Source organism: Dipodomys spectabilis, unplaced genomic scaffold (genome assembly GCF_019054845.1).
Source record: "Dipodomys spectabilis isolate Male_0828 unplaced genomic scaffold, ASM1905484v1 ptg000124l, whole genome shotgun sequence".
NCBI lineage: Eukaryota > Metazoa > Chordata > Mammalia > Rodentia > Heteromyidae > Dipodomys > Dipodomys spectabilis.
In genome coordinates this window covers 1,142,064-1,169,553 of record NW_024870801.1, presented here as the reverse complement: position 1 = coordinate 1,169,553, position 27,490 = coordinate 1,142,064, and the positions used below count along the sequence as shown (strand labels likewise).

Genomic DNA, 27,490 nt, shown 5'->3' with positions numbered 1-27,490 from the left:
AGGACTGGATATCTAAGAGAGGAGCACTAGATGACCCATGGAGGAGGGCTAGATGACCCACGGTGGACTAGATGACCCATGGAGGACTAGATAACCCATGGAGGAGGGCTAGATGACCCATGGAGGACTAGATGACCCATGGAGGAGGACTAGATGACCCATGGAGGACTAGATGACCCATGGAGGGCTAGATGACCCATGGAGGAGGGCTAGATGACCCATGGTGGACTAGATGACCCATGGAGGACTAGATGACCCATGGAGGACTAGATGACCCATGGAGGAGGGCTAGATGACCCATGGAGGAGGACTAGATGACCCACGGAGGACTAGATGACCCATGGAGGGCTAGATGACCCATGGAGGAGGCCTAGGTGACCCATGGAGGAGGACTAGATGACCCATGGAGGACTAGATGACCCATGGAGGACTAGATGACCCATGGAGGAGGGCTAGATGACCCATGGAGGGCTAGATGACCCATGGAGGAGGGCTAGATGACCCATGGAGGGCTAGATGACCCATGGAGGAGGGCTAGATGACCCATGGAGGACTAGATGACCCACGGAGGGCTAGATGACCCATGGAGGGCTAGATGACCCATGGAGGACTAGATGACCCATGGAGGAGGGCTAGATGACCCATGGAGGAGGGCTAGATGACCCACGGAGGACTAGATGACCCATGGAGGGCTAGATGACCCATGGAGAACTAGATGACCCATGGAGGAGGGCTAGATGACCCATGGAGGAGGGCTAGGTGACCCATGGAGGAGGACTAGATGACCCATGGAGGACTAGATGACCCATGGAGGAGGACTAGATGACCCATGGAGGAGGGCTAGATGACCCATGGAGGACTAGATGACCCATGGAGGACTAGATGACCCATGGAGGAGGGCTAGATGACCCATGGAGGGCTAGATGACCCATGGAGGACTAGATGACCCATGGAGGACTAGATGACCCACGGAGGAGGGCTAGATGACCCATGGAGGACTAGGTGACCCATGGAGGACTAGATGACCCACGGAGGAGGGCTAGATGACCCATGGAGGAGGACTAGATGACCCATGGAGGAGGGCTAGATGATCCATGGAGGAGGGCTAGATGACCCATGGAGGAGGACTAGATGACCCATGGAGGACTAGATGACCCATGGAGGAGGGCTAGATGACCCATGGAGGAGGGCTAGATGACCCATGGAGGAGGGCTAGATGACCCATGGAGGAGGACTAGATGACCCATGGAGGACTAGATGACCCATGGAGGACTAGATGACCCACGGAGGACTAGATGACCCATGGAGGAGGGCTAGATGATCCATGGAGGAGGGCTAGATGACCCATGGAGGAGGGCTAGATGACCCATGGAGGAGGGCTAGATGACCCATGGAGGAGGATAGATGACCCATGGAGGAGGGCTAGATGACCCATGGAGGAGGGCTGGATGACCCATGGAGGGCTAGATGACCCATGGAGGAGAGCTACATGACCCATGGAGGACTAGATGATCCATGGAGGACTAGATGACCCATGGAGGAGGGCTAGATGACCCATGGAGGAGGGCTAGATGACCCACGGAGGGCTAGATGACCCACGGAGGGCTAGATGACCCATGGAGGAGGGCTAGATGACCCATGGAGGACTAGATGACCCACGGAGGGCTAGATGACCCATGGAGGAGGGCTGGATGACCCATGGAGGACTAAATGAACCATGGAGGACTAGATGACCCATGGAGGAGGGCTAGATGACCCATGGAGGAGGGCTAGATGACCCATGGCGGAGGGCTAGATGACCCATGGAGGACTAGATGACCCATGGAGGACTAGATGACCCATGGAGGAGGGCTAGATGACCCATGGAGGAGGGCTGGATGACCCATGGAGGAGGGCTAGATGACCCACCGAGGGCTAGATGACCCACGGAGGGCTAGATGACCCACGGAGGACTAGATGACCCATGGAGGACTAGATGACCCATGGAGGACTAGATGACCCATGGAGGAGGGCTAGATGACCCATGGAGGAGGGCTGGATGACCCATGGAGGAGGGCTAGATGACCCATGGAGGGCTAGATGACCCACGGAGGGCTAGATGACCCATGGAGGACTAGATGACCCATGGAGGAGGGCTAGGTGACCCATGGAGGAGGACTAGATGACCCATGGAGGACTAGATGACCCATGGAGGACTAGATGACCCATGGAGGAGGACTAGATGACCCATGGAGGACTAGATGACCCACGGAGGACTAGATGACCCATGGAGGAGGGCTGGATGACCCATGGAGGACTAGATGACCCATGGAGGACTAGATGACCCATGGAGGACTAGATGACCCATGGAGGAGGGCTAGGTGATCCATGGAGGAGGACTAGATGACCCATGGAGGGCTAGATGACCCATGGAGGACTAGATGACCCATGGAGGACTAGATGACCCATGGAGGAGGGCTGGATGACCCATGGAGGACTAGATGACCCATGGAGGACTAGATGACCCATGGAGGAGGGCTAGGTGACCCATGGAGGAGGACTAGATGACCCATGGAGGACTAGATGACCCATGGAGGAGGGCTGGATGACCCATGGAGGACTAGATGACCCATGGAGGACTAGATGACCCATGGAGGACTAGATGACCCATGGAGGAGGGCTAGATGACCCATGGAGGACTAGATGACCCACGGAGGGCTAGATGACCCATGGAGGAGGGCTGGATGACCCATGGAGGACTAAATGAACCATGGAGGACTAGATGACCCATGGAGGAGGGCTAGATGACCCATGGAGGAGGGCTAGATGACCCATGGCGGAGGGCTAGATGACCCATGGAGGACTAGATGACCCATGGAGGACTAGATGACCCATGGAGGAGGGCTAGATGACCCATGGAGGAGGGCTGGATGACCCATGGAGGAGGGCTAGATGACCCACCGAGGGCTAGATGACCCACGGAGGGCTAGATGACCCACGGAGGACTAGATGACCCATGGAGGACTAGATGACCCATGGAGGACTAGATGACCCATGGAGGAGGGCTAGATGACCCATGGAGGAGGGCTGGATGACCCATGGAGGAGGGCTAGATGACCCATGGAGGGCTAGATGACCCACGGAGGGCTAGATGACCCATGGAGGACTAGATGACCCATGGAGGAGGGCTAGGTGACCCATGGAGGAGGACTAGATGACCCATGGAGGACTAGATGACCCATGGAGGACTAGATGACCCATGGAGGAGGACTAGATGACCCATGGAGGACTAGATGACCCACGGAGGACTAGATGACCCATGGAGGAGGGCTGGATGACCCATGGAGGACTAGATGACCCATGGAGGACTAGATGACCCATGGAGGACTAGATGACCCATGGAGGAGGGCTAGGTGATCCATGGAGGAGGACTAGATGACCCATGGAGGGCTAGATGACCCATGGAGGACTAGATGACCCATGGAGGACTAGATGACCCATGGAGGAGGGCTGGATGACCCATGGAGGACTAGATGACCCATGGAGGACTAGATGACCCATGGAGGAGGGCTAGGTGACCCATGGAGGAGGACTAGATGACCCATGGAGGACTAGATGACCCATGGAGGAGGGCTGGATGACCCATGGAGGACTAGATGACCCATGGAGGACTAGATGACCCATGGAGGACTAGATGACCCATGGAGGAGGGCTAGGTGACCCATGGAGGAGGACTAGATGACCCATGGAGGGCTAGATGACCCATGGAGGAGGGCTGGATGACCCATGGAGGACTAGATGACCCATGGAGGACTAGATGACCCATAGAGGACTAGATGACCCATGGAGGACTAGATGACCCATGGAGGAGGGCTAGATGATCCATGGAGGACTAGATGACCCATGGAGGAGGACTAGATGACCCATGGAGGAGGGCTAGGTGACCCATGGTGGAGGACTAGATGACCCATGGAGGGCTAGATGACCCATGGAGGAGGAATGGATGACCCTTGGAGGACTAGATGACCCATGGAGGACTAGATGACCCACGGAGGATTAGATGACCCATGGAGGAGGACTAGATGACCCATGGAGGAGGACTAGATGACCCATGGAGGAGGGCTAGATGACCCATGGAGGACTAGACCCATGGAGAACTAGATAATCCATGGAGGATTATATAAACCATGGAGAAGGGCTAGATGACCCATGGAGGAGTGCTGGATGACCCATGGAGGACTAGATGACCCATGGAGGACTAGATGACCCATGGAGGACTATATGACCCATGGAGGACTACATGACCCATGGAGGAGGGCTAGGTGACCCATGGAGGAGGACTAGATGACCCATGGAGGACTAGATGACCCATGGAGGAGGGCTAGGTGACCCATGGAGGAGGACTAGATGACCCATGGAGGAGGGCTAGATGACCCATGGAGGAGGGCTGGATGACCTACGGAGGACTAGATGACCCATGGAGGAGGACTAGATGACCCATGGAGGAGGGCTAGGTGACCCATGGAGGAGGGCTAGATGACCCATGGAGGAGGGCTGGATGACCCACGGAGGACTAGATGACCCATGGAGGAGGACTAGATGACCCATGGAGGAGGACTAGATGACCCATGGAGGAGGGCTAGGTGACCCATGGAGGAGGGCTAGGTGACCCATGGAGGAGGGCTAGGTGACCCATGGAGGAGGACTAGATGACCCATGGAGGAGGGCTAGATTACCCATGGAGGAGGGCTGGATGACCCACGGAGGACTAGATGACCCATGGAGGAGGACTAGATGACCCATGGAGGAGGACTAGATGACCCATGGAGGAGGGCTAGATGACCCATGGAGGAGGGCTAGATGACCCATGGAGGAGGGCTGGATGACCCACGGAGGACTAGATGACCCATGGAGGACTAGATGACCCACGGAGGACTAGATGACCCATGGAGGACTAGATGACCCATGGAGGACTATATGACCCATGGAGGAGGACTAGATGACCCATGGAGGAGGGCTAGATGACCCATGGAGGAGGGCTGGATGACCCACGGAGGACTAGATGACCCATGGAGGAGGACTAGATGACCCATGGAGGAGGACTAGATGACCCATGGAGGACTAGACCCATGGAGAACTAGATAATCCATGGAGGATTATATAAACCATGGAGAAGGGCTAGATGACCCATGGAGGAGGGCTAGGTGACCCATGGAGGATTAGATAACTTAGATAACCCAGGGAGGACTAGATGACCCATGGAGGAGGGCTAGAAGACCCATGGAGGTGGACTAGATAGACAACTCTCATGTGGGCTCCTGTTCCCAGGACTGTGGCAGCCACAAACATGAATGAAACCAGTAGCCGTTCCCACGCCGTGTTCAACATCATCTTCACCCAGAAGCGCCATGATGCAGAGACTGACATTACCACGGAGAAAGTGAGCGTAACAGGAGGTCTTGGTTGGCCGTGCTGCCTGGAGTGGCGGCTGAGGCTGGGCTGGGTGGTTAGGATGGCCGTGGCAGGGTGAGAAAACCTCAGCAGCTTAGTTGGTGACCTATAAGTCCCGTCTTCCCCAGCACTAGGTACTGGCCAGTCCAGCCCTGGGCATGAGAGGTGCACCAGGTCTGGAATGCTGCTCCCTCTGAGTGTGGGACCTCAGTGTGTAGGAACTCAGAGGTGAGGGGCTGTGGACTGGGGTCAGCCAGCCCTGTCTCTCTGAGCTTGATAGTTTTGACGGGCACTTCAGGGCTGGGGAAGGGAGGGGACAGAGCCATGCCTGTCCAGGGGCAGCGGAGATGAGCGGCAGGTCCAGGGAGCATCAGACACGGCGGTGCTCATGGCTGCTGGTCCAAGCTGGCAGGGAGAGCAGGGCCCCCACCCTCCCTGGACTGGGGCTGCCCGGGGGGCCGGGCCTCTGGTAGGCCCCAGCAGCCTTCGGCACAGGGAACCCCGTGTGTGGGGTGGGCCTTGCCCTATCGTGAGCAGCACCCGTCCTGATCCTGTGCCCTCCCCACCACCGCGCCTGCTTTCCCGCTGCCCCTGCCGGGGTCTGCGGGGTGGATGAGTGCACATCATTGTGACCTCGCCAAGTAGTGGAGAGGCCGAGGAAGGCTGGCCAGCGGGTGCCAGGGCAGGACAGGATCAGGACTGGGGCTGGAGACATCTGGTGGGCTCAGGAGGGCCACCTCCCTGGGGGCCTTAGCCTGGTGGCCACACAGACAGTTGAGTAGTGCCTTCCCAGGGCTGGCTTTCCATCCCTGGTGATGGAGGCAGTGCCCCTGCGCTTGCTCCGGTGTGGGGGGGCTGTGTCGGCCGGGTGGCTTGGCACGTGCTTGGAACAGAGCTTCCGAGGGCTGTGACAGGCAGGGAAGGAGACTGGACCCCAGCTGGGGCGGGGCCACGCTCATCGCAGGGCTCTGGGGCTGAGACGCCCGGCCTGCATGGCCGGAGCTGCTCCTGCATTTGATGCATCTGCTGTTCCAGGTGAGCAAGATCAGCCTCGTGGATCTGGCGGGGAGCGAGCGAGCTGACTCCACCGGTGCCAAGGGCACACGTCTCAAGGTAGGGCCGGGCCCCACGTCCAGGGCGCAGCCTACAGGGCCCAGGGCCAGGCCCGGCAAGCTATGGGGTTGTTGGGTGGGGATAGAGGGAGCTTGGAGCACCCCCAGGGCCATCCTGAGCGGGGGGGGGGGGGGGGGGGGCGGGGGCGGGCCCTAGGCCAGAGCCTTCCGCCCGAGGTGGCTGCTGGAACATAGGCTCAGGTAGACAAGGCCAGGAGGCCCCGTCTGGAGAGCAGCCCTTTGCCATGGTCCCCGCCCGCACCAGAGCAGCACACGGGCTGAGATAGCAGGGCCGCCCGAGTCCCAAGGGGCACCCTCCTGTGGACACGGTCCTTTGCGCAGGAGGCAATGTTTTATTGTCCTGAGCCCTGCATGTCGTCTGCCACAATCTGAGGAGGACTGAGGGGCTCTGGAAGCAGTACCAGGCAGGGATGCGTGAGGTGTAGCCAGGCTGCTGAGGAGACTGAGGAGAAACTGAGTCACTGGCTCCCTGGTCCGGTCGGGCCTCTAACAGGCCTGCCCAGCACCCCTTACTAGAGCGGCCCCTGGGGGACAGCAGTCAGGTGCCCCAGTGGTCAGGCCCTAGGGGAGCATGCTGGACTGAGTCTCTACTGACTTCCTGATCACCTTCTGCACACCCAGGAAGGGGCCAACATCAACAAGTCCTTGACCACACTGGGGAAGGTCATCTCTGCCCTGGCTGAAATGGTGAGCTGACTCCAGGCAGCTGGATCTGGGCTGGCGGGCTGGACGGGTCAGGGCCCTCCCTGGGGACTGGAGGGAGCCCTTCACACCTGTTCACAGGGGCCAGCTCTGGTGAGTATCTGGGACCCCAGGGGAAGCCCAGGGGAGGTGGTGCCATGGGGCCGGAGCTGGAATCCCTGGAGCCTCGGTTTGCACACCTGTGAGGTGGGGTGCACCGCCTTCCTCACAGGGCCACTCCAAGGCCACCCCATGCCATGGCACTGGGCAGCCCTGCCTTGTGCTGGCCTCATCTGGTACCCTCCGGAAGAAGCCCACAGTATTAGGGGAGGAGGCCCAGGATTGGCAGGGCCTGCAGGGCAGGAGTTCCTGCCCTTCCACAGGCCCCCTGGGCCCTGAAGACCCCACCCTATTCTGAAATCGTTGGTTGTTGGGTGACAGAGGCCAGAGAGGTCCCATTCTTACTTGGCACAGCCAGCTCAACGTGGCCAGCCATGGTGTGGGCAGTGGGCTGAGGTCCCTGGACTGTGCTCTGGCCTCTGCCTGGTCTGGCCCCTGGAGCCAGTGGTCCTCCCCTTACCCCAGCCCCTTGGAGCCCAGCCTCTCCCCTTGTTCTCAGACCCCCTTTGTCTTTTCTTTTTCAGGATTCTGGGCCCAATAAGGTAAGCTGCTTTCCTTCACTGAAGGGGGTGGAGCTGGATGTGGGGCCCTCCGCCAGCTCCCCAGGCGTCTCGCCCCTTCATACGGTCATTCGTGCACTCGCCCACCACCCCTGCTACGCCCCAAGCAGCAGCGGGCCCTCGTGGTGAACAGCACAGCTCTTCTGACTGCACCCGCAGTGGGGAGGCAGGCAGTAAGCAAGGGCAAGGCAGAGACGCGAACGTAAACCTCGAGGGCGAAAACAAGTTTTGAGTGTGGTACACAGCAAGACGGTTGTTAGTCGGTTGTTAGTTGCGAAGCTCCTGAAAGGTTTGAAGAAGTGGCCTGTGACAGAGCCCTGGGGTGAGGAGGGGCAGGGGAGGCCTATGTGTGGAGTTAGGAGAGGTGGGGTGGGAAAGGCTGGGGACTGTGGGGGACACAGAGGGATCGGAGAGGACAGGCGAGAAAGCACGTGGGGTTGTGGGAGAACCGTGCGAATCGTGTGAGGAGCCACGCAGGGGCGGTGGGAGGGAGCCAGGAGGGACTGTGGGGGGAAAGTGAGGGAAAGGAGGGACTGGGAGGGAGCCAGGAGGGACTGGGAGGGAGCCAGGAGGAACTGTGGGGGGAAAGTGAGGGAAAGGAGGGACTGGGAGGGAGCCAGGAGGGACTGGGAGGAAATGGGAGGAACTGGGAAGGAGACAGGAGGGACTGGGAGGGAGCCAGGAGGGACTGGGAGGAAACGGGAGGAACTGGGAAGGAGACAGGAGGGACTGGGAGGAAACGGGAGGAACTGGGAGGGAGCCAGGAGGGACTGGGAGGAAACGGGAGGAACTGGGAAGGAGACAGGAGGGACTGGGAGGGAGCCAGGAGGGACTGGGAGAGGAAAGTGAGGGAAAGGAGGGACTGGGAGGAAGCCAGAGGGACTGGGAGGGAGCCAGGAGGGACTGGGAGGAAACGGGAGGAACTGGGAGGGAGCCAGGAGGGACTGGGAGGAAACGGGAGGAACTGGGAAGGAGACAGGAGGGACTGGGAGAGGAAAGTGAGGGAAAGGAGGGACTGGGAGGAAGCCAGGAGGGACTGGGAGGAAGCCAGGAGGGACTGGGAGGGAGCCAGGAGGGACTGGGAGGGAGCCAGGAGGGACTGGGAGGAAACGGGAGGAACTGGGAAGGAGACAGGAGGAAAGGGATAGAAACAGAGAAATGTGAGGAGCCATGGGAGGGAATCATGAGGAACTGTGGGAGGGAGATGTGAGGAAATGTGGGAGACAAACATGAGGAACTGTGAAGGACCAACATGTGTGAGGACCAAATACTTGAGGGACGGCGTGAGGAAGTTTGAGGGTGAGGAAAGCGGCCGGGAGGCCTGTGTGAGTGAGGAGCCCCGCAGGGGTGTTCTGGGGGGGGGGGGCTGTTGGAGGGCTGTCAGTCCATGAAGTGGATTGCACGAGGAACTGTGGACACACGAGATACAGTTTAAATAGCGTGGGAGATGGGTGGAAATGGTGAGAGGATTGTCTGGAACTGGGTGTAGACCCAGGAATGGTGCTGGGAGCAGTGGAGGGGCTGTGAGGAGCCAAAGAGCTAGGAAAATCGAGGGTACCTGTGCGCAGCACTGTGCCAGAGGTACTGAGGACCATGCAGGACTGTGAGGAACTGAGCTGTATGGGGAGCCAAATGAGTAACAGGAGCTATGTTGGTCCACGTGAGCGGAACTGCAAGAGGGACCTGTGTCCAGGGGGGTCTGTGTGGGAAATGGACGGACTACTGCAACCGAGGAAGGAATTGTTCAAGGGGAAACAAACTGTGTCCTTACTAGGAAATGTCACAGAATTGTGCAGGGGTGTGCCCAAGTCTGAAGAATTGTGTGGAGAATCGTGAAGAGCCATGTGGAATTGTATCGAGTACTGTGTGAGAACTCCATATGAGTGTGTGTGTGTGTGAGAGAGAGAGAAACAGAGAGAGAGAGAGACTTAGAGTACAGAAAAGGTTTTGCAGGGAACTCAGAGAAGTCAAGAACTGTGGGAGTGGTTGTGTGTGTGCGCACGTGCGCACGCACACATGTGTGACTTAGAGTACAGAGAGCGTTGTGAAGGGAATATGGAGACGTTGAGACCCAGGGGAGGTGTTGTGTGGGAATGTGGAATGCACGAGGAGCCGTGGAAGGGAACTGGAACCATGTGGAGCCTGTGCAGAACTAACTGGGCATCGGTGAGCATGTATTTCCATCTGCAGGAGGATGTGGAAAGGGAGCTGTGTGGTGAATCGTTTAGGAACTGGAAGTATGCAGTGCGCTATACGAGTACAGGAAGTGGGAAAGGGCGAGACACTGAAGACTGGGCATCCATGAAAGAATTGTGTGAGGGAACTGTGCGAGAAGCCATGTGAAACTACAGGTTCTGTGAGGAACTGCAGGGTGCAGTGTGGGGTGCAGTGGGGGTTTCAGTGGGGGGCAGTGGGAGTGTGTGCAGTGCAGGGAGCAGTGGGAACGCAGTGCAGGGAGCAGTGGGAGCGCAGTGCAGGGAGCAGTGGGAACGCAGTGCAGGGAGCAGTGGGAACGCAGTGCAGGGAGCACTGGGAACGCAGTGCAGGGAGCAGTGTTGGCAGTGCAGGGAGCACTGGGAACGCAGTGCAGGGAGCAGTGTTGGCAGTGCAGGGAGCAGTGGGAACGCAGTGCAGGGAGCAGTGGGAACGCAGTGCAGGGAGCACTGGGAACGCAGTGCAGGGAGCAGTGTTAGTGCAGGGAGCACTGGGAACGCAGTGCAGGGAGCAGTGGGAACGCAGTGCAGGGAGCACTGGGAACGCAGTGCAGGGAGCAGTGGGAACGCAGTGCAGGGAGCAGTGTTAGTGCAGGGAGCACTGGGAACGCAGTGCAGGGAGCAGTGGGAACGCAGTGCAGGGAGCAGTGTTGGCAGTGCAGGGAGCAGTGGGAACGCAGTGCAGGGAGCAGTGGGAACGCAGTGCAGGGAGCAGTGGGAACGCAGTGCAGGGAGCAGTGGGAACGCAGTGCGGGGAGCAGTGGGAACGCAGTGCGGGGAGCACTGGGAACGCAGTGCAGGGAGCACTGGGAACGCAGTGCAGGGAGCACTGGGAACGCAGTGCAGGGAGCAGTGGGAACGCAGTGCAGGGAGCAGTGGGAACGCAGTGCAGGGAGCAGTGTTAGTGCAGGGAGCACTGGGAACGCAGTGCGGGGAGCAGTGGGAACGCAGTGCGGGGAGCAGTGGGAACGCAGTGTAGGGAGCACTGGGAATGCAGTGCAGGGAGCAGTGGGAACGCAGTGCGGGGAGCAGTGGGAATGCAGCATGGGGTGCAGTGCAGGGAGCAGTGTTGGACACTGTGTGGGGAGCAGTGGGAGGTGCAGTGATGGACACTGTGGGGTACAGTGGGGGTACAGTGCGGCGTGCAGCGTTGGACATTGTGGGGTGCAGTGCGGGGTACAGTAGGGGCGCAGTGCGGGGTGCCGCGTTGGACGCTGTGTGGGGTACAGTGGGGTGCAGTGTGGGGTGCAGTGTTGGATGCTGTGTGGGGTACAGTGGGGGTGCAGTGCAGGGTAGAGTGTGGGGTGCAGTGATGGATGCTGTGTGGGGTGCAGTGCGGGGTGGAGTGCGGGGTGCAGTGATGGATGCTGTGTGGGGTACAGTACAGGTGCAGTGCGGGTGCAGTGTTGGACGCTGTGTGGGGTACAGTGCGGGGTGCAGTGTTGGATGCTGTGTGGGGGTGCAGTGCAGGGTAAAGTGCGGGTGCAGTGTTGGACGCTGTGTGGGGTACAGTGGGGGCGCAGTGTGGAGTGCAGTGCGGGTGCAGTGGGAGTTACCTGAGACCTCCACTCTGTGAGGTAGTATGGGAGGACCATGAGGCATCAGCTGTGTGAGAACTGACAGAAGCCTTTTAGGGACCAGCTCCCCTCCTGTGAGGCCCTCAATCTGAGGCCAGAGCCGCTGACTGGGCCTGGAGTCAGCCGTGGACTGCTGTGTGAGGTGTGGTCAGGGCAAGGACAGCCTGTTGGCAGGGAAGAGTGGCATGGCGTGGACCTGGGCTTGAGACGGTGGGCCCCACGGGAGGCGAGGAGCGGGTGGTCCTGAGGTGGTGGGAGCATCAGGCAGGGTGCCAGAGCGCAGGGGGAGGGGAAGCGGGCAGTGATGTCCTGGGGGCTTCGGGCTCCTTGCGGCGGTGGCTGAGCGACAGCAGGGGCTTCCTGTGCAAACAAGGCAGGCCGTGCGGCAGGCCCGGAGCCGCAGGAATACACACGCCACATGCCAGTGAGCCAGCCGCTTCCCTACCTACCCAGTTTCCAAAAGGAGAGCAGAGTGCACAGCGTGGAAGGGCATTCCTGACAGCGGGGCTTGGGGTGTTCAGAACTCACATCACCTGTGAGCAGGGGAGCCTCTGCTGGGGATTGAAGCGCAGCAACGGAGGTGTATGTGTCCATGGAAACGGCGCAGCCTGCAGGCAGCGCCTGTATGCATCCCCAGGGTGTGGCCCCGGGCGGGCCTCGGGTGCTGGTCCTGGAGGCTCTGCAGGTACTTCAGCAAATACATGCACCAACCAGTAGATGCTGGAAAGTAACTCCAGCCACCATTGACAGAATCATGAAAGTATCCATAAGAAGCTGTCCCTAAAGAGGCCGAGATCTGAGAATCACAGTTCAAAGCCAGCACAGGCAGGGGGGATAAAAAGCTGTCCCTAGCAGCCATACAAAGGGATGAAATCCCATTTTGAGGGACTGCTGTTTGTCTTAACAGAGGTATAAAAAGCCTTTAGGAGCAAGAGAATAGAGAGCCTCCCCTTCCCTGCTCCCCCCCCCCCCCCCCCCCCGTTCCCCCTGGAGGTCAGACAGGACAGATGGTTACAGAGGGCCCAGGGATTGGCTTCGGAAGGGGGGAGAGGGTTTGCTGGGGAAGGGAGGGCCGGTTCTGTGTGGAAGGGGAGAGGTGTGCTGGGTGACCCTCCTTGGTTGTGAGGCCCCTTCCTTTTGGCCAGAAGGTGTTGCTTCAGAGGGCAGAGGGAAGGTGCCAGCCGGGTGACCCAGACCTAGCAGGGTGGGCGAGGGCAGAGCTGCCTCAGGCAGGAATGGCCCGAGAGCATGGCCTGGGCCAGGGCCTCTGGTTGGGAGGCTCACCGCAGGCCCTGAGCCTGGCCTCCCTGACGCGGTGCGGGTTAACCCTGACTGTCCTCGCAGAACAAGAAAAAGAAGAAGACTGATTTCATCCCGTACCGAGACTCTGTGCTGACTTGGCTCCTCCGGGAGAACCTGGGTGAGGACTTGGGGGCCCCGAGGGGGGCTCTGCCCTGCTTCCTGGGCACAGCGGGGCAGGGGGGGGTAACCGGGATGGCCAGCCCCTCCCAGTGCGGCCCTTCTGGAAGGCCCTGTCCCGGGAGCCAGGGTGGCTTTGGGGGCTGGCAGATGTGCGCCCGGTGGGCAAGGCAGGTGGTGACGCCCAGACCAAGCACCCGCCCTTCCAGGTCTCGCTTTCCCTATCTGTAACGTTAATCTAGGACTTAGTGAGTTGGGGAGCTCTGCTTGTCTGCTGGCTTTTGAGGGGCAGGGCTCCGCGAGCCCCACTCCTCTCTGCCTGAGTTCTAAGCCCTGAGGGATACGCAGGATGATGGCAGCAGGCCGGGGCCGGCGTGGACCCCACCCTAACGGACTGGCCCAGGCTTCTCCCCGCTGTGTCCACAGCCAGCCTGGGGAGCGGTGCACCGGCGGGAAGGAAGCTGGGGTCTGGGTGTTGGCCGCGGTAGCTGTACCCCACACCCAGCCAGGCCCGTCTCTGGCTCCGGCAGCGTGGTGTGCAGGGCAGATCTGCCAGGCCGGGCCAGTAGAGGGGGCTCCGGGGGACAGTGGGAGGCTGAGAGAGGACGGAGGGTCACAGAATTCACGTCCCTGTGTGAGATGCAGGATCTGGGCAGCAGGCCTCTCCCACGGGGGGGGGGGGGGGCAGGGGAGACCCTCCTATAACCCCTCCTGGGGTCTGGCAAGACCTTGTTCTTCCCGCTGTGACCTCCGTCTCGGGGACTCACCAGGGAGTCACACCGGGCCATGGCATGGAGGCCCAGGCCCCTGAGCAGGCAGGACCCCTAGTCTACTCAGGGCGGGGGTAAGAGGCAGTCCCGAGGGCTGGGCTTGGGTCAGTGCTGACCCTGGCACAACCACCGAGGCCACCAGCTGTGTCCCCTGCATCCCAAGGGAAGGGACGGTGTCCTCCCACAGCTATTACTGCTCTGGGCTGTGAACCTGGTGTGAAATACCGAGAAAAGCACTTCAGCAGACACGGGCCAGAGGGCGTGGAGAATGGAGCATAAGCTGTTTCGTTTCGGAGGAAACACCATGGAACCCTCCACAACTGGCCCCGTGTGTGACGAGGGTGACGAGGGCAGGTGGACAGCCAGCCCTGGCAGTCACGGGTGCCAGGAGAGGCTGCGACTCAGTTTCCCCTTTTGCCTCAATCTCCTCATCCAACAGTGCCGATGGGAGGGAGGGAGCTGCGAGTCCCCAGCTTTAGGCTGAGCCCCTCTGGGGTAACTGAGTCGTCTCCCGGCAGGTGGCAACTCCAGGACTGCTATGGTGGCAGCCCTGAGCCCTGCAGACATCAACTACGATGAGACCCTCAGCACGCTGAGGTGAGGCCTGGGGATGGGGCGGGGCCACGGGGGCGTGGGGGGGGGGGAGGCCATGGGGACGGGGGTGGGGGTGGGGTGGGGAGCTCTTCTGAGGGCTCCCTGGGCCTGCCTGGACTTCACGAGTCCTGATCTGATCTCTCCAGTGCTGCTCTGTGAGAACCGGCCTTGGCCGGCGCGTCAGGGACAGGTGGGCACCTGGAGGCAGCCTGGCTCCTCTCCGCGGGCTGACCTCTGGCTACCATTTTGGGTGCAGTGGGAAACGGGGCTAGTGCCAGTGTATGCATGTGTTGACACTTGGTGTAAGCCGTGGCCTGTGCGTGGCTGGCCTCTGCCCCGGAGCCGGGCAGACACGAAGGGCCCCTGTGCGGCAGGAGGCCCTCTCCCTTCTGCCCCTCAGAGGTGAGGCCATCCTCAGGGGCCTGCGGCGGGGTGACCTCACCCCAGGTTGGGCACCCCTGAGCCCGTGGGCGGGGATCTGCCTCCCCAGCCCTGCGCCCGCCTCCCCTGCCCAGGTACGCGGACCGGGCCAAGCAGATCCGCTGCAACGCCGTCATCAACGAGGACCCCAACAACAAGCTGATTCGGGAGCTGAAGGACGAGGTGACACGGCTGCGGGACCTGCTCTACGCCCAGGGCCTGGGTGACATCACCGACAGTGAGTGTCTGCGCGGGCTGCCCTGGGCAGGGCCGGGCCTCCTGGGCCACTGCGTCCTGACTCCCGGGGCCCCCATGGCCGGCTGTGGCCAGAGCAGGGTGGGCGGGTGCGTGGAGCCCCGTGACTCCCCACCCTGCTGAGCTCCCGGGCAGAGCACGTCTGGGCAGGGCGTGGGGCCAGGCTGGTGCTCCGGCCCTGGCTTGGGTGGAACTGCACGGTTTGGGTGTGGAGCTGGTCCTGGTGGGCCAGGCCCAGTTTCCTGGAAGCCGCAGGGTGGCCGTGGCTGCTGGACCACGGGGGTGCGGGCTCTCTCTCCCCACGGTAAGGACCTCTGCCACCTGCCTGCAGCGCCTGCGCTGCACCGTGGGCGTGCAAACCCTGGAGATGAACTTGCTCTGTTTCTCTGTCTCTCCTCCCCCTGCCTGCTCGCCCTATAGCCAACACTGTGCCTGGAGGACCCAAATGTGTGTATTCCCCACGCCACTGCGTCTCTGCTTCCCGCCTGGTCCCGGGGCACAGGGCGGCACGGGCTGGGAGGGGAGGGCCACCGTGACGCCACCTTCCTTGGCTCCCCATCTTGGGGCTATAAAGAGCAGCCCCCCATTCGCAGGGGCCTCCCCCCGATAGGAGATCGTGTCTGCCTTCGAGCCGAATTCCTGGCTCTTCCCGAGACTGAGGCAGCAGGGAGGTGGAGTATAGGCAAAATCTTCTCAGGCCCGAAGTGGCCAAAGTCAAACCCTGACCCCTGAGCTCCCACAGCCTGGGAAGGTCAAATGTCAGCACTCGAGGGTCAGAGGGCCGGAAGGCAAGTCCACCCCAGCTCCGGGCTCAGGTCTGCCTCCACTGGCCAGTGCTGCGGCTGCCCCCACGGGGCCTTTGTCTGGAAAGCACCCGGTCCGTGCTCATGGTCAGCCATGCCCAGCCCTGTCCTGCTTTGCCTCTGGCCTTCGACCACAGGCTCTGCTGCTTCCTGTCACCCTGCCCCGTGCCTGGCGCTGCCCTGTGCTGGCCACTGCGCTGCTGTGTGTGTGCTTCTGCTGGGGGGGCTGGGCACCTCCCCTCCCGGTGTCCCAGCCCAACTCCTGGGCTGGGGTGGCTGAAGTAGGGGCTCCCTAGGGGCCTCTGCCCACCTCCTCCTCTAGAGGGCCTCTGGGCTGTGTCCAGATTTAGCCAGACGGTTAGCACACTGAGTCTGATGCCCAGAGGGGCACAGAGGCCCAGCTGAGGGTGGGCAGGCTGCCCACAGGGGTGAAGCGCGGTGCTGGGTGTCCCGGTGGATGGCAGTGCTTGGGGAAGCCAAGGCCACGGGCTGCCTCTGGCCCTCAGGTTCAGGGGTGACGGCCAAGAGCACGAGCCTGGGAAAGGGCGTTGGGAGACGGGGCTGTGGAATGGTGGGACGGGGCGGGGCTTGATGGGGTCCAGAGGGCCTGAGTGCTGCTATCCGGAGAATGGGCCTTTGGCCGGGCAGGGAGTAGGCCTGGCCCTGGCACCGTGGCCCTCACCATGGCAGGAGACAGGAGAAAAAGAGGTCTTGCATGTGCTGTCCCCGCCTGCTCGGCTGCCGGCCCCTTCGTTGGTGGGCTCTGCTCCCTTCCTTCCCCTGGCCCCCCTGCTGGCTTTCTCCCCGCTGCATCTCTCTTTCCCCTCTGTCTGTCCACCTGGCCTTCCCTTCCTGCCTCAGACGTGTCCAACCCTGGGAGCTGTAGCTAACGGTGGCAGGGCCGAGCGGTGTCAAGCCCCCAACGCTCTCTTCACAGTGACCAATGCCCTGGTGGGCATGAGCCCCTCCTCCTCACTCTCCGCCCTGTCCAGCCGCGCAGCCTCTGTGTCCAGCCTCCACGAGCGCATCTTGTTTGCTCCAGGCAGCGAGGAAGCTATTGAAAGGCTGAAGGTGAGGGGGGCATGCGTCCCAGAGGGGCCAGGCTCCAGCACACAGTGAGGTTCGAGGAGATGGAGCCCGGCCCAGTCCTGGGCGCAGCCCCGCTGGGAGGGCAGCTGTGGTGGTGTGGGGCGTGGGGCAGCCAGGCCTGGCGGGAGTTCCTGTGAGGGGCTCGGCCTGGAGGGAGAGCCGCTCCCGAGGAGAGCCCAGGCTGAGGCCTCTCCAGGAGTCCAGCAGGGCGCAGTGGGCGTGCAGTGGCCAGCGGGCGGGAGTCCTGTCCTGCCCTCCAGCTGCCCTTCTTGGCAGCTCTCAGTTGGCATCACACAGAGCTGTGCTTACTGAGAAAGTTGGCAGGGGGCTGAGGGGCCCAGAGCCCCCGCTGCTGTCCCATGAGACCCCCGCAGCCCCCCGAGTGCCTCCCTGCTGTCTGTGTGACCACCCCTGAGTCCCCAAGTCCCTCCCTGCTGTCTGTGTGACCCCTGTCCCCTCCCTGCTGTCTGTGTGACCCCTGTCCCTGCTGTCTGTGTGACCCCTGTCCCCTCCCTGCTGTCTGTGTGACCCCTGTCCCTGCTGTCTGTGTGACCCCTGTCCCTGCTGTCTGTGTGACCCCTGTCCCTGCTGTCTGTGTGACCCCTGTCCCTGCTGTCTGTGTGACCCCCGTCCCTGCTGTCTGTGTGACCCCTGTCCCCTCCCTGCTGTCTGTGTGTCCCCTGTCCCCTCCCTGCTGTCTGTGTGACCCCTGTCCCCTCCCTGCTGTCTGTGTGACCCCTGTCCCCTCCCTGCTGTCTGTGTGACCCCTGTCCCTGCTGTCTGTGTGACCCCTGTCCCTGCTGTCTGTGTGTCCCCTGTCCCTGCTGTCTGTGTGACCCCTGTCCCTGCTGTCTGTGTGACCCCCGTCCCTGCTGTCTGTGTGACCCCCGTCCCTGCTGTCTGTGTGACCCCTGTCCCTGCTGTCTGTGTGACCCCTGTCCCTGCTGTCTGTGTGACCCCTGTCCCCTCCCTACTGTCTGTGTGACCCCTGTCCCCTCCCTGCTGTCTGTGTGACCCCTGTCCCTGCTGTCTGTGTGACCCCCGTCCCTGCTGTCTGTGTGACCCCCGTCCCTGCTGTCTGTGTGACCCCCGTCCCTGCTGTCTGTGTGACCCCCGTCCCTGCTGTCTGTGTGTCCCCTGTCCCTGCTGTCTGTGTGACCCCTGTCCCCTCCCTGCTGTCTGTGTGACCCCTGTCCCCTCCCTGCTGTCTGTGTGACCCCTGTCCCCTTCCTGCTGTCTGTGTGACCCCCGTCCCTGCTGTCTGTGTGACCCCTGTCCCTGCTGTCTGTGTGACCCCTGTCCCTGCTGTCTGTGTGTCCCCTGTCCCTGCTGTCTGTGTGACCCCTGTCCCTGCTGTCTGTGTGACCTCCGTCCCTGCTGTCTGTGTGACCCCTGTCCCTGCTGTCTGTGTGACCCCTGTCCCCTTCCTGCTGTCTGTGTGACCCCTGTCCCTGCTGTCTGTGTGACCCCTGTCCCTGCTGTCTGTGTGACCCCTGTCCCTGCTGTCTGTGTGACCCCTGTCCCTGCTGTCTGTGTGACCCCCGTCCCTGCTGTCTGTGTGACCCCTGTCCCCTCCCTGCTGTCTGTGTGTCCCCTGTCCCTGCTGTCTGTGTGACCCCTGTCCCTGCTGTCTGTGTGTCCCCTGTCCCTGCTGTCTGTGTGACCCCTGTCCCCTCCCTGCTGTCTGTGTGACCCCTGTCCCCTCCCTGCTGTCTGTGTGACCCCTGTCCCTGCTGTCTGTGTGACCCCTGTCCCTGCTGTCTGTGTGACCCCTGTCCCCTCCCTGCTGTCTGTGTGACCCCTGTCCCTGCTGTCTGTGTGACCCCTGTCCCTGCTGTCTGTGTGTCCCCTGTCCCTGCTGTCTGTGTGACCCCTGTCCCTGCTGTCTGTGTGACCCCCGTCCCTGCTGTCTGTGTGACCCCCGTCCCTGCTGTCTGTGTGACCCCTGTCCCTGCTGTCTGTGTGACCCCTGTCCCTGCTGTCTGTGTGACCCCTGTCCCCTCCCTACTGTCTGTGTGACCCCTGTCCCCTCCCTGCTGTCTGTGTGACCCCTGTCCCTGCTGTCTGTGTGACCCCCGTCCCTGCTGTCTGTGTGACCCCCGTCCCTGCTGTCTGTGTGTCCCCTGTCCCTGCTGTCTGTGTGTCCCCTGTCCCTGCTGTCTGTGTGACCCCCGTCCCTGCTGTCTGTGTGACCCCTGTCCCTGCTGTCTGTGTGACCCCTGTCCCCTCCCTGCTGTCTGTGTGACCCCTGTCCCCTCCCTGCTGTCTGTGTGACCCCTGTCCCCTTCCTGCTGTCTGTGTGACCCCTGTCCCTGCTGTCTGTGTGACCCCTGTCCCTGCTGTCTGTGTGACCCCTGTCCCTGCTGTCTGTGTGACCCCCGTCCCTGCTGTCTGTGTGACCCCTGTCCCTGCTGTCTGTGTGACCCCTGTCCCTGCTGTCTGTGTGACCCCTGTCCCCTTCCTGCTGTCTGTGTGACCCCTGTCCCTGCTGTCTGTGTGTCCCCTGTCCCTGCTGTCTGTGTGACCCCTGTCCCTGCTGTCTGTGTGACCCCCGTCCCTGCTGTCTGTGTGACCCCCGTCCCTGCTGTCTGTGTGACCCCCGTCCCTGCTGTCTGTGTGACCCCTGTCCCTGCTGTCTGTGTGACCCCCGTCCCTGCTGTCTGTGTGACCCCCGTCCCTGCTGTCTGTGTGACCCCTGTCCCCTCCCTGCTGTCTGTGTGACCCCCGTCCCTGCTGTCTGTGTGACCCCTGTCCCCTTCCTGCTGTCTGTGTGTCCCCTGTCCCTGCTGTCTGTGTGACCCCTGTCCCCTCCCTGCTGTCTGTGTGACCCCTGTCCCCTTCCTGCTGTCTGTGTGACCCCTGTCCCTGCTGTCTGTGTGACCCCCGTCCCTGCTGTCTGTGTGACCCCCGTCCCTGCTGTCTGTGTGTCCCCTGTCCCTGCTGTCTGTGTGACCCCTGTCCCTGCTGTCTGTGTGACCCCCGTCCCTGCTGTCTGTGTGACCCCTGTCCCGTCCCTGCTGTCTGTGTGACCCCTGTCCCCTTCCTGCTGTCTGTGTGACCCCTGTCCCGTCCCTGCTGTCTGTGTGACCCCTGTCCCTGCTGTCTGTGTGACCCCTGTCCCTGCTGTCTGTGTGACCCCTGTCCCTGCTGTCTGTGTGACCCCTGTCCCCTCCCTGCTGTCTGTGTGACCCCTGTCCCCTTCCTGCTGTCTGTGTGACCCCTTTCCCCTTCCTGCTGTCTGTGTGACCCCTGTCCCCTTCGTGCTGTCTGTGTGACATGGTTCTGGGGGGTGTGGGAGGCCTGCTCGGGTTCGTGTGTGTCAAGAAGCAGAGACAGAGCCCTTGCGTCTCTGCAGGAAGGACGGCCCTCGCCGCTGGCTCATGCTCGGTTTGCTGAGATGTCTGCGGGGCTGTGGCTTCTCTGCCATCCCCTAGGCCTCGCTGTGGACAGGGGCTCGCGCCTCAGTGCTTTGCAGCCCCTTTCCCGGCCCAGACCTCACCCGCTCTGTCCTGCTCCTCTCACAGGAGACAGAAAAGATCATTGCCGAGCTCAACGAGACCTGGGAGGAGAAGCTGCGGCGGACGGAAGCCATTCGGATGGAGAGGTGAGCGGCGGGGACGCTGAGCTCAGGGCAGGGCAGGCATAGCGAGAGGCCCACGGTCCAGCCGGACGTGACTGAACCCTGGCCTGCACTCCCTCGAGCGGTCACGCCCCGGTCACGGGAGAGACCTGTTCTTCCCGACCCGTGGCCTCTGCCTTGTGTGGCCCTGGCCACCGGCCATGGAGGCCTGGTGATGCAAAAAGTCTGGGGCCAGCCGTGGACGCCGTCCCTCCCGGAGCAGACCGGAGAGCGTGGCACCACCTCTGGCTCCTGCCGCGCTGCCCGGCATTGAGGCCTGGGCTCCGGGCCGCGCTGACCCCGGCTCTGACCTCCAGGGAAGCACTGCTGGCGGAGATGGGCGTGGCCATGCGGGAGGACGGCGGCACCCTGGGTGTGTTCTCCCCAAAAAAGGTAGGAGCTGGGCCCAGGCCCCTGGCACCGCCTCCTGTGGGTGGGCGCTGCCCCCGGGGGAGGGGAGAGCATTGGCTTCTGGAAGGAGTAGGGGGGGCAGCATGGGCTTCTGGAAGGAGTGGGAGAGGGCTGGGGGCCGGCCCGGCACCGGGCAGCCCCTTCCTACCTCCCAGCCGGACTCGTGTGGCGGGAGGCTGGGCGCCCCCGCCCGTCCTCCCCTGAGCCGTCCCGGAGGCGCAGGCCCCTCTCGCGGTTCGCAGGGGCAGTGGCTGGACGGCCTTGTGGGATGGCCGGGACACCCATGCCACAGGCGCACTGAGGAGTGGCCTGAGCCAGGTTCCCTGTGGGAAGCTGAGGCAGCAGCACCGCCTAGGCCTGCTTCCATCCTGCAGCCCCTTGGCCTGGGACGGGGCAGAGTCCTGGGCTGGGCTGGGGGGAGCAGAGACCCCGGGAGGGAGGGAGGAGGGAGGACGGAGCGGGCTGTGGGCCGGCCCTGCGCCGAGGTGGGCGGGGAAGGACACGGGCAGAGGCAGTGCCAGACCCCAGAGTCAAGGGAAAAGTGGTCACCATTGTGTGGTCCCACACGGGGTATACAGCAGCGCTGGGACCCGGCCTTTGTTCTTCGTGTCCAGGGCTCATCACAGGGCCTCCCCACCCCTCCGCAGCCCACTTCCCTTCCAGGTGCCTAGCGCTGGCCTGGCCTGCGCAGTCTGGCCCCGGAGTTTTCTTTCTCTCCCTTGCCCCGGTTTGAAGCCACCAGCCTGACTAGGCCTGCGGAGCCGGCTCTGGGGTCCTGGGGTCCTTCCTGGGGGACTCTTTTCTCAGTCTTCTGTCTTCTCTGCCGGGCTGTGGGTGGGGGAGCAGGCCCTGTGTGCCTCAGAAGCCAGGCCTGGGGAAGGGGGATGGCTCAGAGCGGTGGTCTCGGGGAGGGGAGGGCCACTGCGGAGCCCTTGCCCCTCCCCAGGAGAGGTAACCTCCCCCTCCCCCCACAGACGCCGCATCTTGTCAACCTGAATGAGGACCCGCTGATGTCCGAGTGTCTCCTCTACTACATCAAGGATGGGGTCACCAGGTGGGGCCTGGTTGGGGGCGCTGGAGCAGGTGGGGAGGGGCGGCCCCTCGAGAGGCCTCTGCCCTAACAATGCCTCCTGCCGCCCCTCCTGCAGTGTGTTCCCGCAGAGCCCTGTGGGCCACGTGGCTTTCCCAGTGGCTAGGCCACGTCCCGGGCATGGCACCCACTTCTGCTTCCTCTGCTCCCTGTGGGGAACCCCACTTTCCCCACAGTGCACCCCTGGGGTGCTTCTAGGAAGTCCCATGGGGCACCTCCGGGAGGCTGTGGGCTGGGCGGGCCCGCGTACGGCTGCCTCCTCATGCCCCTTACCTGCCCGCAGAGTGGGCAGAGAGGACGCGGAGAGGCGGCAGGACATCGTTCTCAGCGGACACTTCATCAAGGAAGAGCACTGTATCTTCCGGAGCGACTCCCGGGGCGGCGGCGAAGGTAGCCCTGCTGCAGTCCCCTCCCGCCTGCCCTGGCTGCCGGCCAGGCCCCTGCCGGCCTGCTGGGGGCCTGCCTGCCGGCCACCTGCCCAGCTTCTCGGCTCTCAGTGGGTTTCTGGATGGAACATGTGGCGCCAGGAGGGGTGTCGTATGGGGGCCAGGGCTGGTGTTCTTATGGGGACGGCCTCTTTGAAGGCCGGGGAGCAGGCAGCGTGGGGAGGGGCAGGTGGGCGGGGAGCCAGGCTGGGGGGGCGGGAGCTGTTCTGCCCCGCTCCTGGGTGGGGGGAGGGGGGTAGCCATCTGGGCATTTCCCCGCCCTCTCACAGGCCTCTCTCCGGAGGATGGCATTTTACGTTTTGGCTGGGGCTTGCGTGTCCGTGTGCCATTCGTGCCCACGGCCCCCGCACTGGCCCACGGCCAGTGGCCTCTCCTGCAGATCTGTGACTGGAGCCCGTGGCCGCGTGCGTGGCTGGCTCTGGAAGCTGCTCCGTGCGAGGCTGGGAGGGGAGGGGCACCCCCAGGATTCTAAGCTACAAGGACACCCTTGGAGACACAGTTGCGACACTGTCACATAGTCTGCCAGGAGACCTGGCCCTGGAAGTCAGGCCTGATGGGTCCGCAGGCATCCCTCCCAAGGGTGGTTTTCCTCCTCTGTGGTGTGGAGATGCCGTGAGGCTCCTCTGGGGCCCAGTGCATGGTGCCCTGGCCAGGTTGTGTGAACAGGGATGAGGAGCCGGGGACACACACCAGGGCCAGGCAAGAGGAGCCATCAGAGTGACAACCCCCCCCCCCCCACTTCTCTCTGTCTGTAGCTGTGGTGACCCTGGAGCCCTGTGAGGGGGCAGACACGTATGTCAATGGCAAGAAGGTCACAGAGCCCAGCATCCTACGATCAGGTATGGCTGGGGTAGATGGGGTTCAGGTGAGGTTGGGCTGGGGTATGAGGGCCTGGGGTAGAAAGGTTTGAGGTGAAGTCCTGTCTCCACGTTGGAGTTGCCTTGTCTGCCTGTGGTGTGCTTCTTGGGGAAAGCTGGGTTCCCGTAGGTGGCAGGGCTGTGGCCCTGACCAGCCCACGGGGCTCCCTCACTCTTGGGCACCCAAGGGCCCTGCTGTCAGGAACCAAGATGGCAGGATTGGCAGGAGCAGAGAAGGCCCACTCACAGACCACAGACCCTGCCTGGGGAAGCCAGGCCAGCCCTGCCCGGAGGCGGCTCCTGTTTGGAGAAGGGATGACCACTGCGGTGCTGGGCTCAGGGGAGAGGCCTGGGGACCAGTACCCGGATTAATAAGACATCGAGTTGAGCGAGGGGGACGGGATATCTCGGCACCCGAGGACCAGCACCCTGGGCTTGGCTTCGTTCCCAGTTGCCACAGTGCTCCTGGAACCGTGACATCCACACACAGCACACAGTGCTCCAGTCCCTCCCTTGGGAAGCCAGACAGGACGTGTCAGGCGGACTGGCAGAGGGAGTTGTGGGGGCACCGACACACACAGCTGTGGGCAGAGCTACAAGTTGATGAACGTGTGTGCTTGTGTGTGTGTGAGCATTATACACACATACCTGATGTGTATTGACAAGTGTGCACACACGCACGCTCGTGTTTGTGTGTGAGATTGCAAGGAGCTGGCCCATGCGTGTGGTGATCACTTTTGTCACTGTGACAATGTCTGAGGTAAGCAGTGTAGAGGAAGACTTGGGGCTCGTGGGGCCGGAGGTCGCGGTGCCTGGCCAGCTGGTTCCCTTGCCTTTGGTTCTGTGGTGAGGCAGAGCTCACGATGGCCAGAAAAAGAGGAAAAAGCACAGGAAGGGATTTGTGAACAAAGACTATCCTTTGGGATGAGCCCCTGGCTCCCGGCCTCCTCCACAGAGGCCGCTCCTGGGCACATCCCCTGACGGAGCGGGCCTCGTGACCCCAGCGCCTCCTGACAGTCCATAGCCCAGGACCACACCTTTGTCACATGAATCTTTTTGGGGGACGCTTCATGTCCAAACCAGAACCTTCCACCCGTCTCCACATAGCTTTCATAACGCAGTGCGTTCAGTCCCTCACCAAGAATTCTCACAGTCTTAAAAGTGTTACTTGAAAATTTGACGTCTCCTCCACGACTCCAGGCGAGCTGTGCGGTGAGCTCGTGTGAAATCAGGGCGCTGGGACGGGGTGTGTGCATCCTCATCCCAAAGAGGTAGGGACGAAAAGAGCAGCGTGGATCGGACCAAAGCAAGGGCGGAATCCAGCAGCGCAGACCCTAGATCCCATAGCTCTGTGTGCGTGGCACCCGGGGCCTGGGAGCCCTGCGTGTGAGGTTGACACCAGCGTTCTAGACCCCACGCTCCGGGAGTCGCACGCGGCCAGCCACTGTGGGGAGGCCTGGAAAGGAGGCACGGCGCGTTTGCCTGTCAGTGCCAGGCCCAGGGGAAGGCAGCGGAGGCTGGTGGAGCCAGGGCAGGGGGTACCGCGGAGTCTGCAGACAGGACTGCCTGAGGCCGCAGGCACGAGCCCCGAGCGGTGGCCGGCTCTGAGGGTCCTGCACAGGGTAGGCCCTGAGGGGGGCTGAGGCCAGCCTCCAGGCCGCGTCCCTGCACTGGCTGCCCACGCTGCCCAGCCTCTGCCTGCCTGGGGAAAGGGGGAGGTGGGGGGCTGCTGAGGTGAGTGTGTAGAGCCCCTGATGCGTGGGTAGTCCACGTCCTGCAGATCCGGCAGTGGCCAGGGCTGGGTGGCAGCTGGGGTTCCTGCAGCTGGCCTTCCCTTGGGGGATGCCAAGGGCCGGCGGAGGAGGCACCTCCCCCATTTCCGCTTCACCCCTTGGACCGCGTGAGGCGCCTTGCGGGTCCCCACACCCAGCCCGGCCTCTGTCCTCAGGGAACCGCATCATCATGGGCAAGAGCCACGTGTTCCGGTTCAACCACCCCGAGCAAGCCCGCCAGGAGCGCGAGCGCACGCCCTGCGCAGAGACGCCCGCGGAGCCCGTGGACTGGGCCTTCGCCCAGCGGGAGCTGCTGGAGAAGCAGGGCATCGACATGAAGCAGGAGATGGAGCAGAGGTGAGGCTCGGGCCCGCTGCCGGCAGGGGCAGCCACCGCCTGGCGCTCACGCCTGCCGCCCTCTCGCAGGCTGCAGGAGCTGGAGGACCAGTACCGCCGGGAGCGTGAGGAAGCCACCTACCTGCTGGAGCAGCAGAGGCTGGTGAGGACGCTGTCCCCACCTTGTCCCCCGCCCCGCGCCCAGCTGCCCCACGGGAGCGGCTACCCCCCCCCCCCCGCTGCTCCCCGTGCTCCAGCTGTGGAGTCACGCTGGGCCTCTCTCTGCAGGACTATGAGAGCAAGCTGGAGGCCCTGCAGAAGCAAATGGACTCCAGGTACTACCCAGAGGTGAACGAGGAGGAGGAGGAGCCCGAGGATGAAGGTGAGGGCTCTCAGGCGGCGGCTGCTTCCATCAGGAGGGCCGGGGGACGGAGGGGCAGGGCAGGGCCAAGGCCCTGGAGAAGCGGCGGCTGGCCAGCACTGCCCGGGGGACAAGCCTCCTCTGCCTGGGCGGCACCGCAGAGGCCGACGTGGGAGGCTGTGCACAGGTGGTGAGCACACCTGAGCTGCCCCCTGTGCTCCCCGGGGGGAGCCAGCCGCAGGGGCTCCCTATGGGGGCACCAAGGGGGAGGTCCGCTCCGCATTTCACCCCAAACCCTCCTCCTCTGGAGGACTCAGTGGACAGAGGGCTGAGCTGGCTCCTCTGAGCCCCCTCCCCGCCCTCTCCAGACTGCCCTGACTTCATCCCGACCCTCCAGCCCGGTGAGGGGAGCTTGCACCGCTTTGTCGCTGGGCATGGGGGCCTCTCCCGTCACTCGCGTGGCTGATCTTCCTCTGAACGCAGAGCAGAGGAAGAACAGAACTCCCCGGCGTAGAGCAGGGGGCTCTGCAGAGACCCATTGCCCAGGGAGGGCAAGGCCTGGGCCCGGCCCCGCCCCCGGCCGGCCTGGCAGAGCTTAGCCTTTTCACTCAGCGGACGGCCCTGCCCACAGACTGCTCTGGCACGGGCTCGGCTCGGCACTCCCCACGCCGGGCAGACCAGTGGACCTTCCGGAGGCTGGGATGTGGTGGGCCACGGGTGGCATTGCTTTGGTGGCCAGTGTGTCCTCTCCCACAGTCCACTGGACGGAGCGAGAGTGTGAGCTGGCGCTCTGGGCCTTCCGGAAGTGGAAGTGGTACCAGTTCACGTCCCTCCGGGACCAGCTGTGGGGCAATGCCATCTTCCTGAAGGAGGCCAACGCCATCAGCGTCGAGCTGAAGAAGAAGGTGGGCGCCCATCCCAGGCCATGCCTTTTCCCAGTGGGGACCATGCACACGCGCTAGGGACAGCTGCCCACAGCGGGGACTTGGCACTGGGCCAGCCCTGGGCTCCGGCAGGGGCGGCTGCGCGGGGGCCTGGACGGTGGACCTGGGGCCTCCTCTGCTGGGGGAGATGGCAGGCGAGGTGCAGCCACTCCTAGTGGTGTCTGGAGGGTTCTGGTGAGCCACTGCCGGGCGCCTGAGAGCCTGGAGAGCTGAGCAGCCCTCTCAGGACCTGGCCCCGCTCACCGAGGGGCTGATGGGCATCGTCAACTGCTGGCCACAGGTCCAGTTCCAGTTTGTCCTCCTCACTGACACCCTGTACTCGCCGCTGCCGCCTGACCTGCTGCCCCCAGAGGCCGCCAAGGACCGAGAGACACGCCCCTTCCCCCGCACCATCGTGGCTGTGGAGGTCCAGGACCAGAAGAATGGGGCCACCCACTACTGGACACTAGAGAAGCTCAGGTGTGGACTGGGGTCGTGGGGTGGGCAGGGTCTTGCTCCAGGATGGACCGGGCTGGGCCTCACAGCAGTGGTGTGGATGTGTGTCTGTCAAGGTGAGAGGAAACACGTGGTTAGAGCCCCAGTGCTTCCTC

General features: G+C 62.8%; 1 protein-coding gene across 4 annotated transcripts in view; it reads left to right on the top strand.

The window, feature by feature from the left end:
- The window catches only part of Kif1a (kinesin family member 1A), a 74,718-nt gene that overhangs the window by 5,226 nt on the left and 42,002 nt on the right, over nt 1-27,490 (top strand). For all 4 annotated transcript variants that reach the window (XM_042689053.1, XM_042689052.1, XM_042689051.1 and 1 more), the window contains exons 6-23: nt 5,308-5,419; nt 6,466-6,543; nt 7,185-7,250; nt 7,889-7,906; nt 13,059-13,134; nt 14,422-14,500; nt 15,013-15,155; nt 16,913-17,046; nt 20,589-20,668; nt 21,001-21,076; nt 22,069-22,148; nt 22,468-22,574; nt 23,386-23,469; nt 25,436-25,616; nt 25,686-25,758; nt 25,884-25,977; nt 26,713-26,861; nt 27,181-27,359. In XM_042689053.1, the coding sequence (XP_042544987.1) occupies nt 5,308-5,419; nt 6,466-6,543; nt 7,185-7,250; nt 7,889-7,906; nt 13,059-13,134; nt 14,422-14,500; nt 15,013-15,155; nt 16,913-17,046; nt 20,589-20,668; nt 21,001-21,076; nt 22,069-22,148; nt 22,468-22,574; nt 23,386-23,469; nt 25,436-25,616; nt 25,686-25,758; nt 25,884-25,977; nt 26,713-26,861; nt 27,181-27,359 (1,809 nt within the window). The remainder of the gene's footprint in view (nt 1-5,307; nt 5,420-6,465; nt 6,544-7,184; nt 7,251-7,888; nt 7,907-13,058; nt 13,135-14,421; nt 14,501-15,012; nt 15,156-16,912; nt 17,047-20,588; nt 20,669-21,000; nt 21,077-22,068; nt 22,149-22,467; nt 22,575-23,385; nt 23,470-25,435; nt 25,617-25,685; nt 25,759-25,883; nt 25,978-26,712; nt 26,862-27,180; nt 27,360-27,490) is intronic.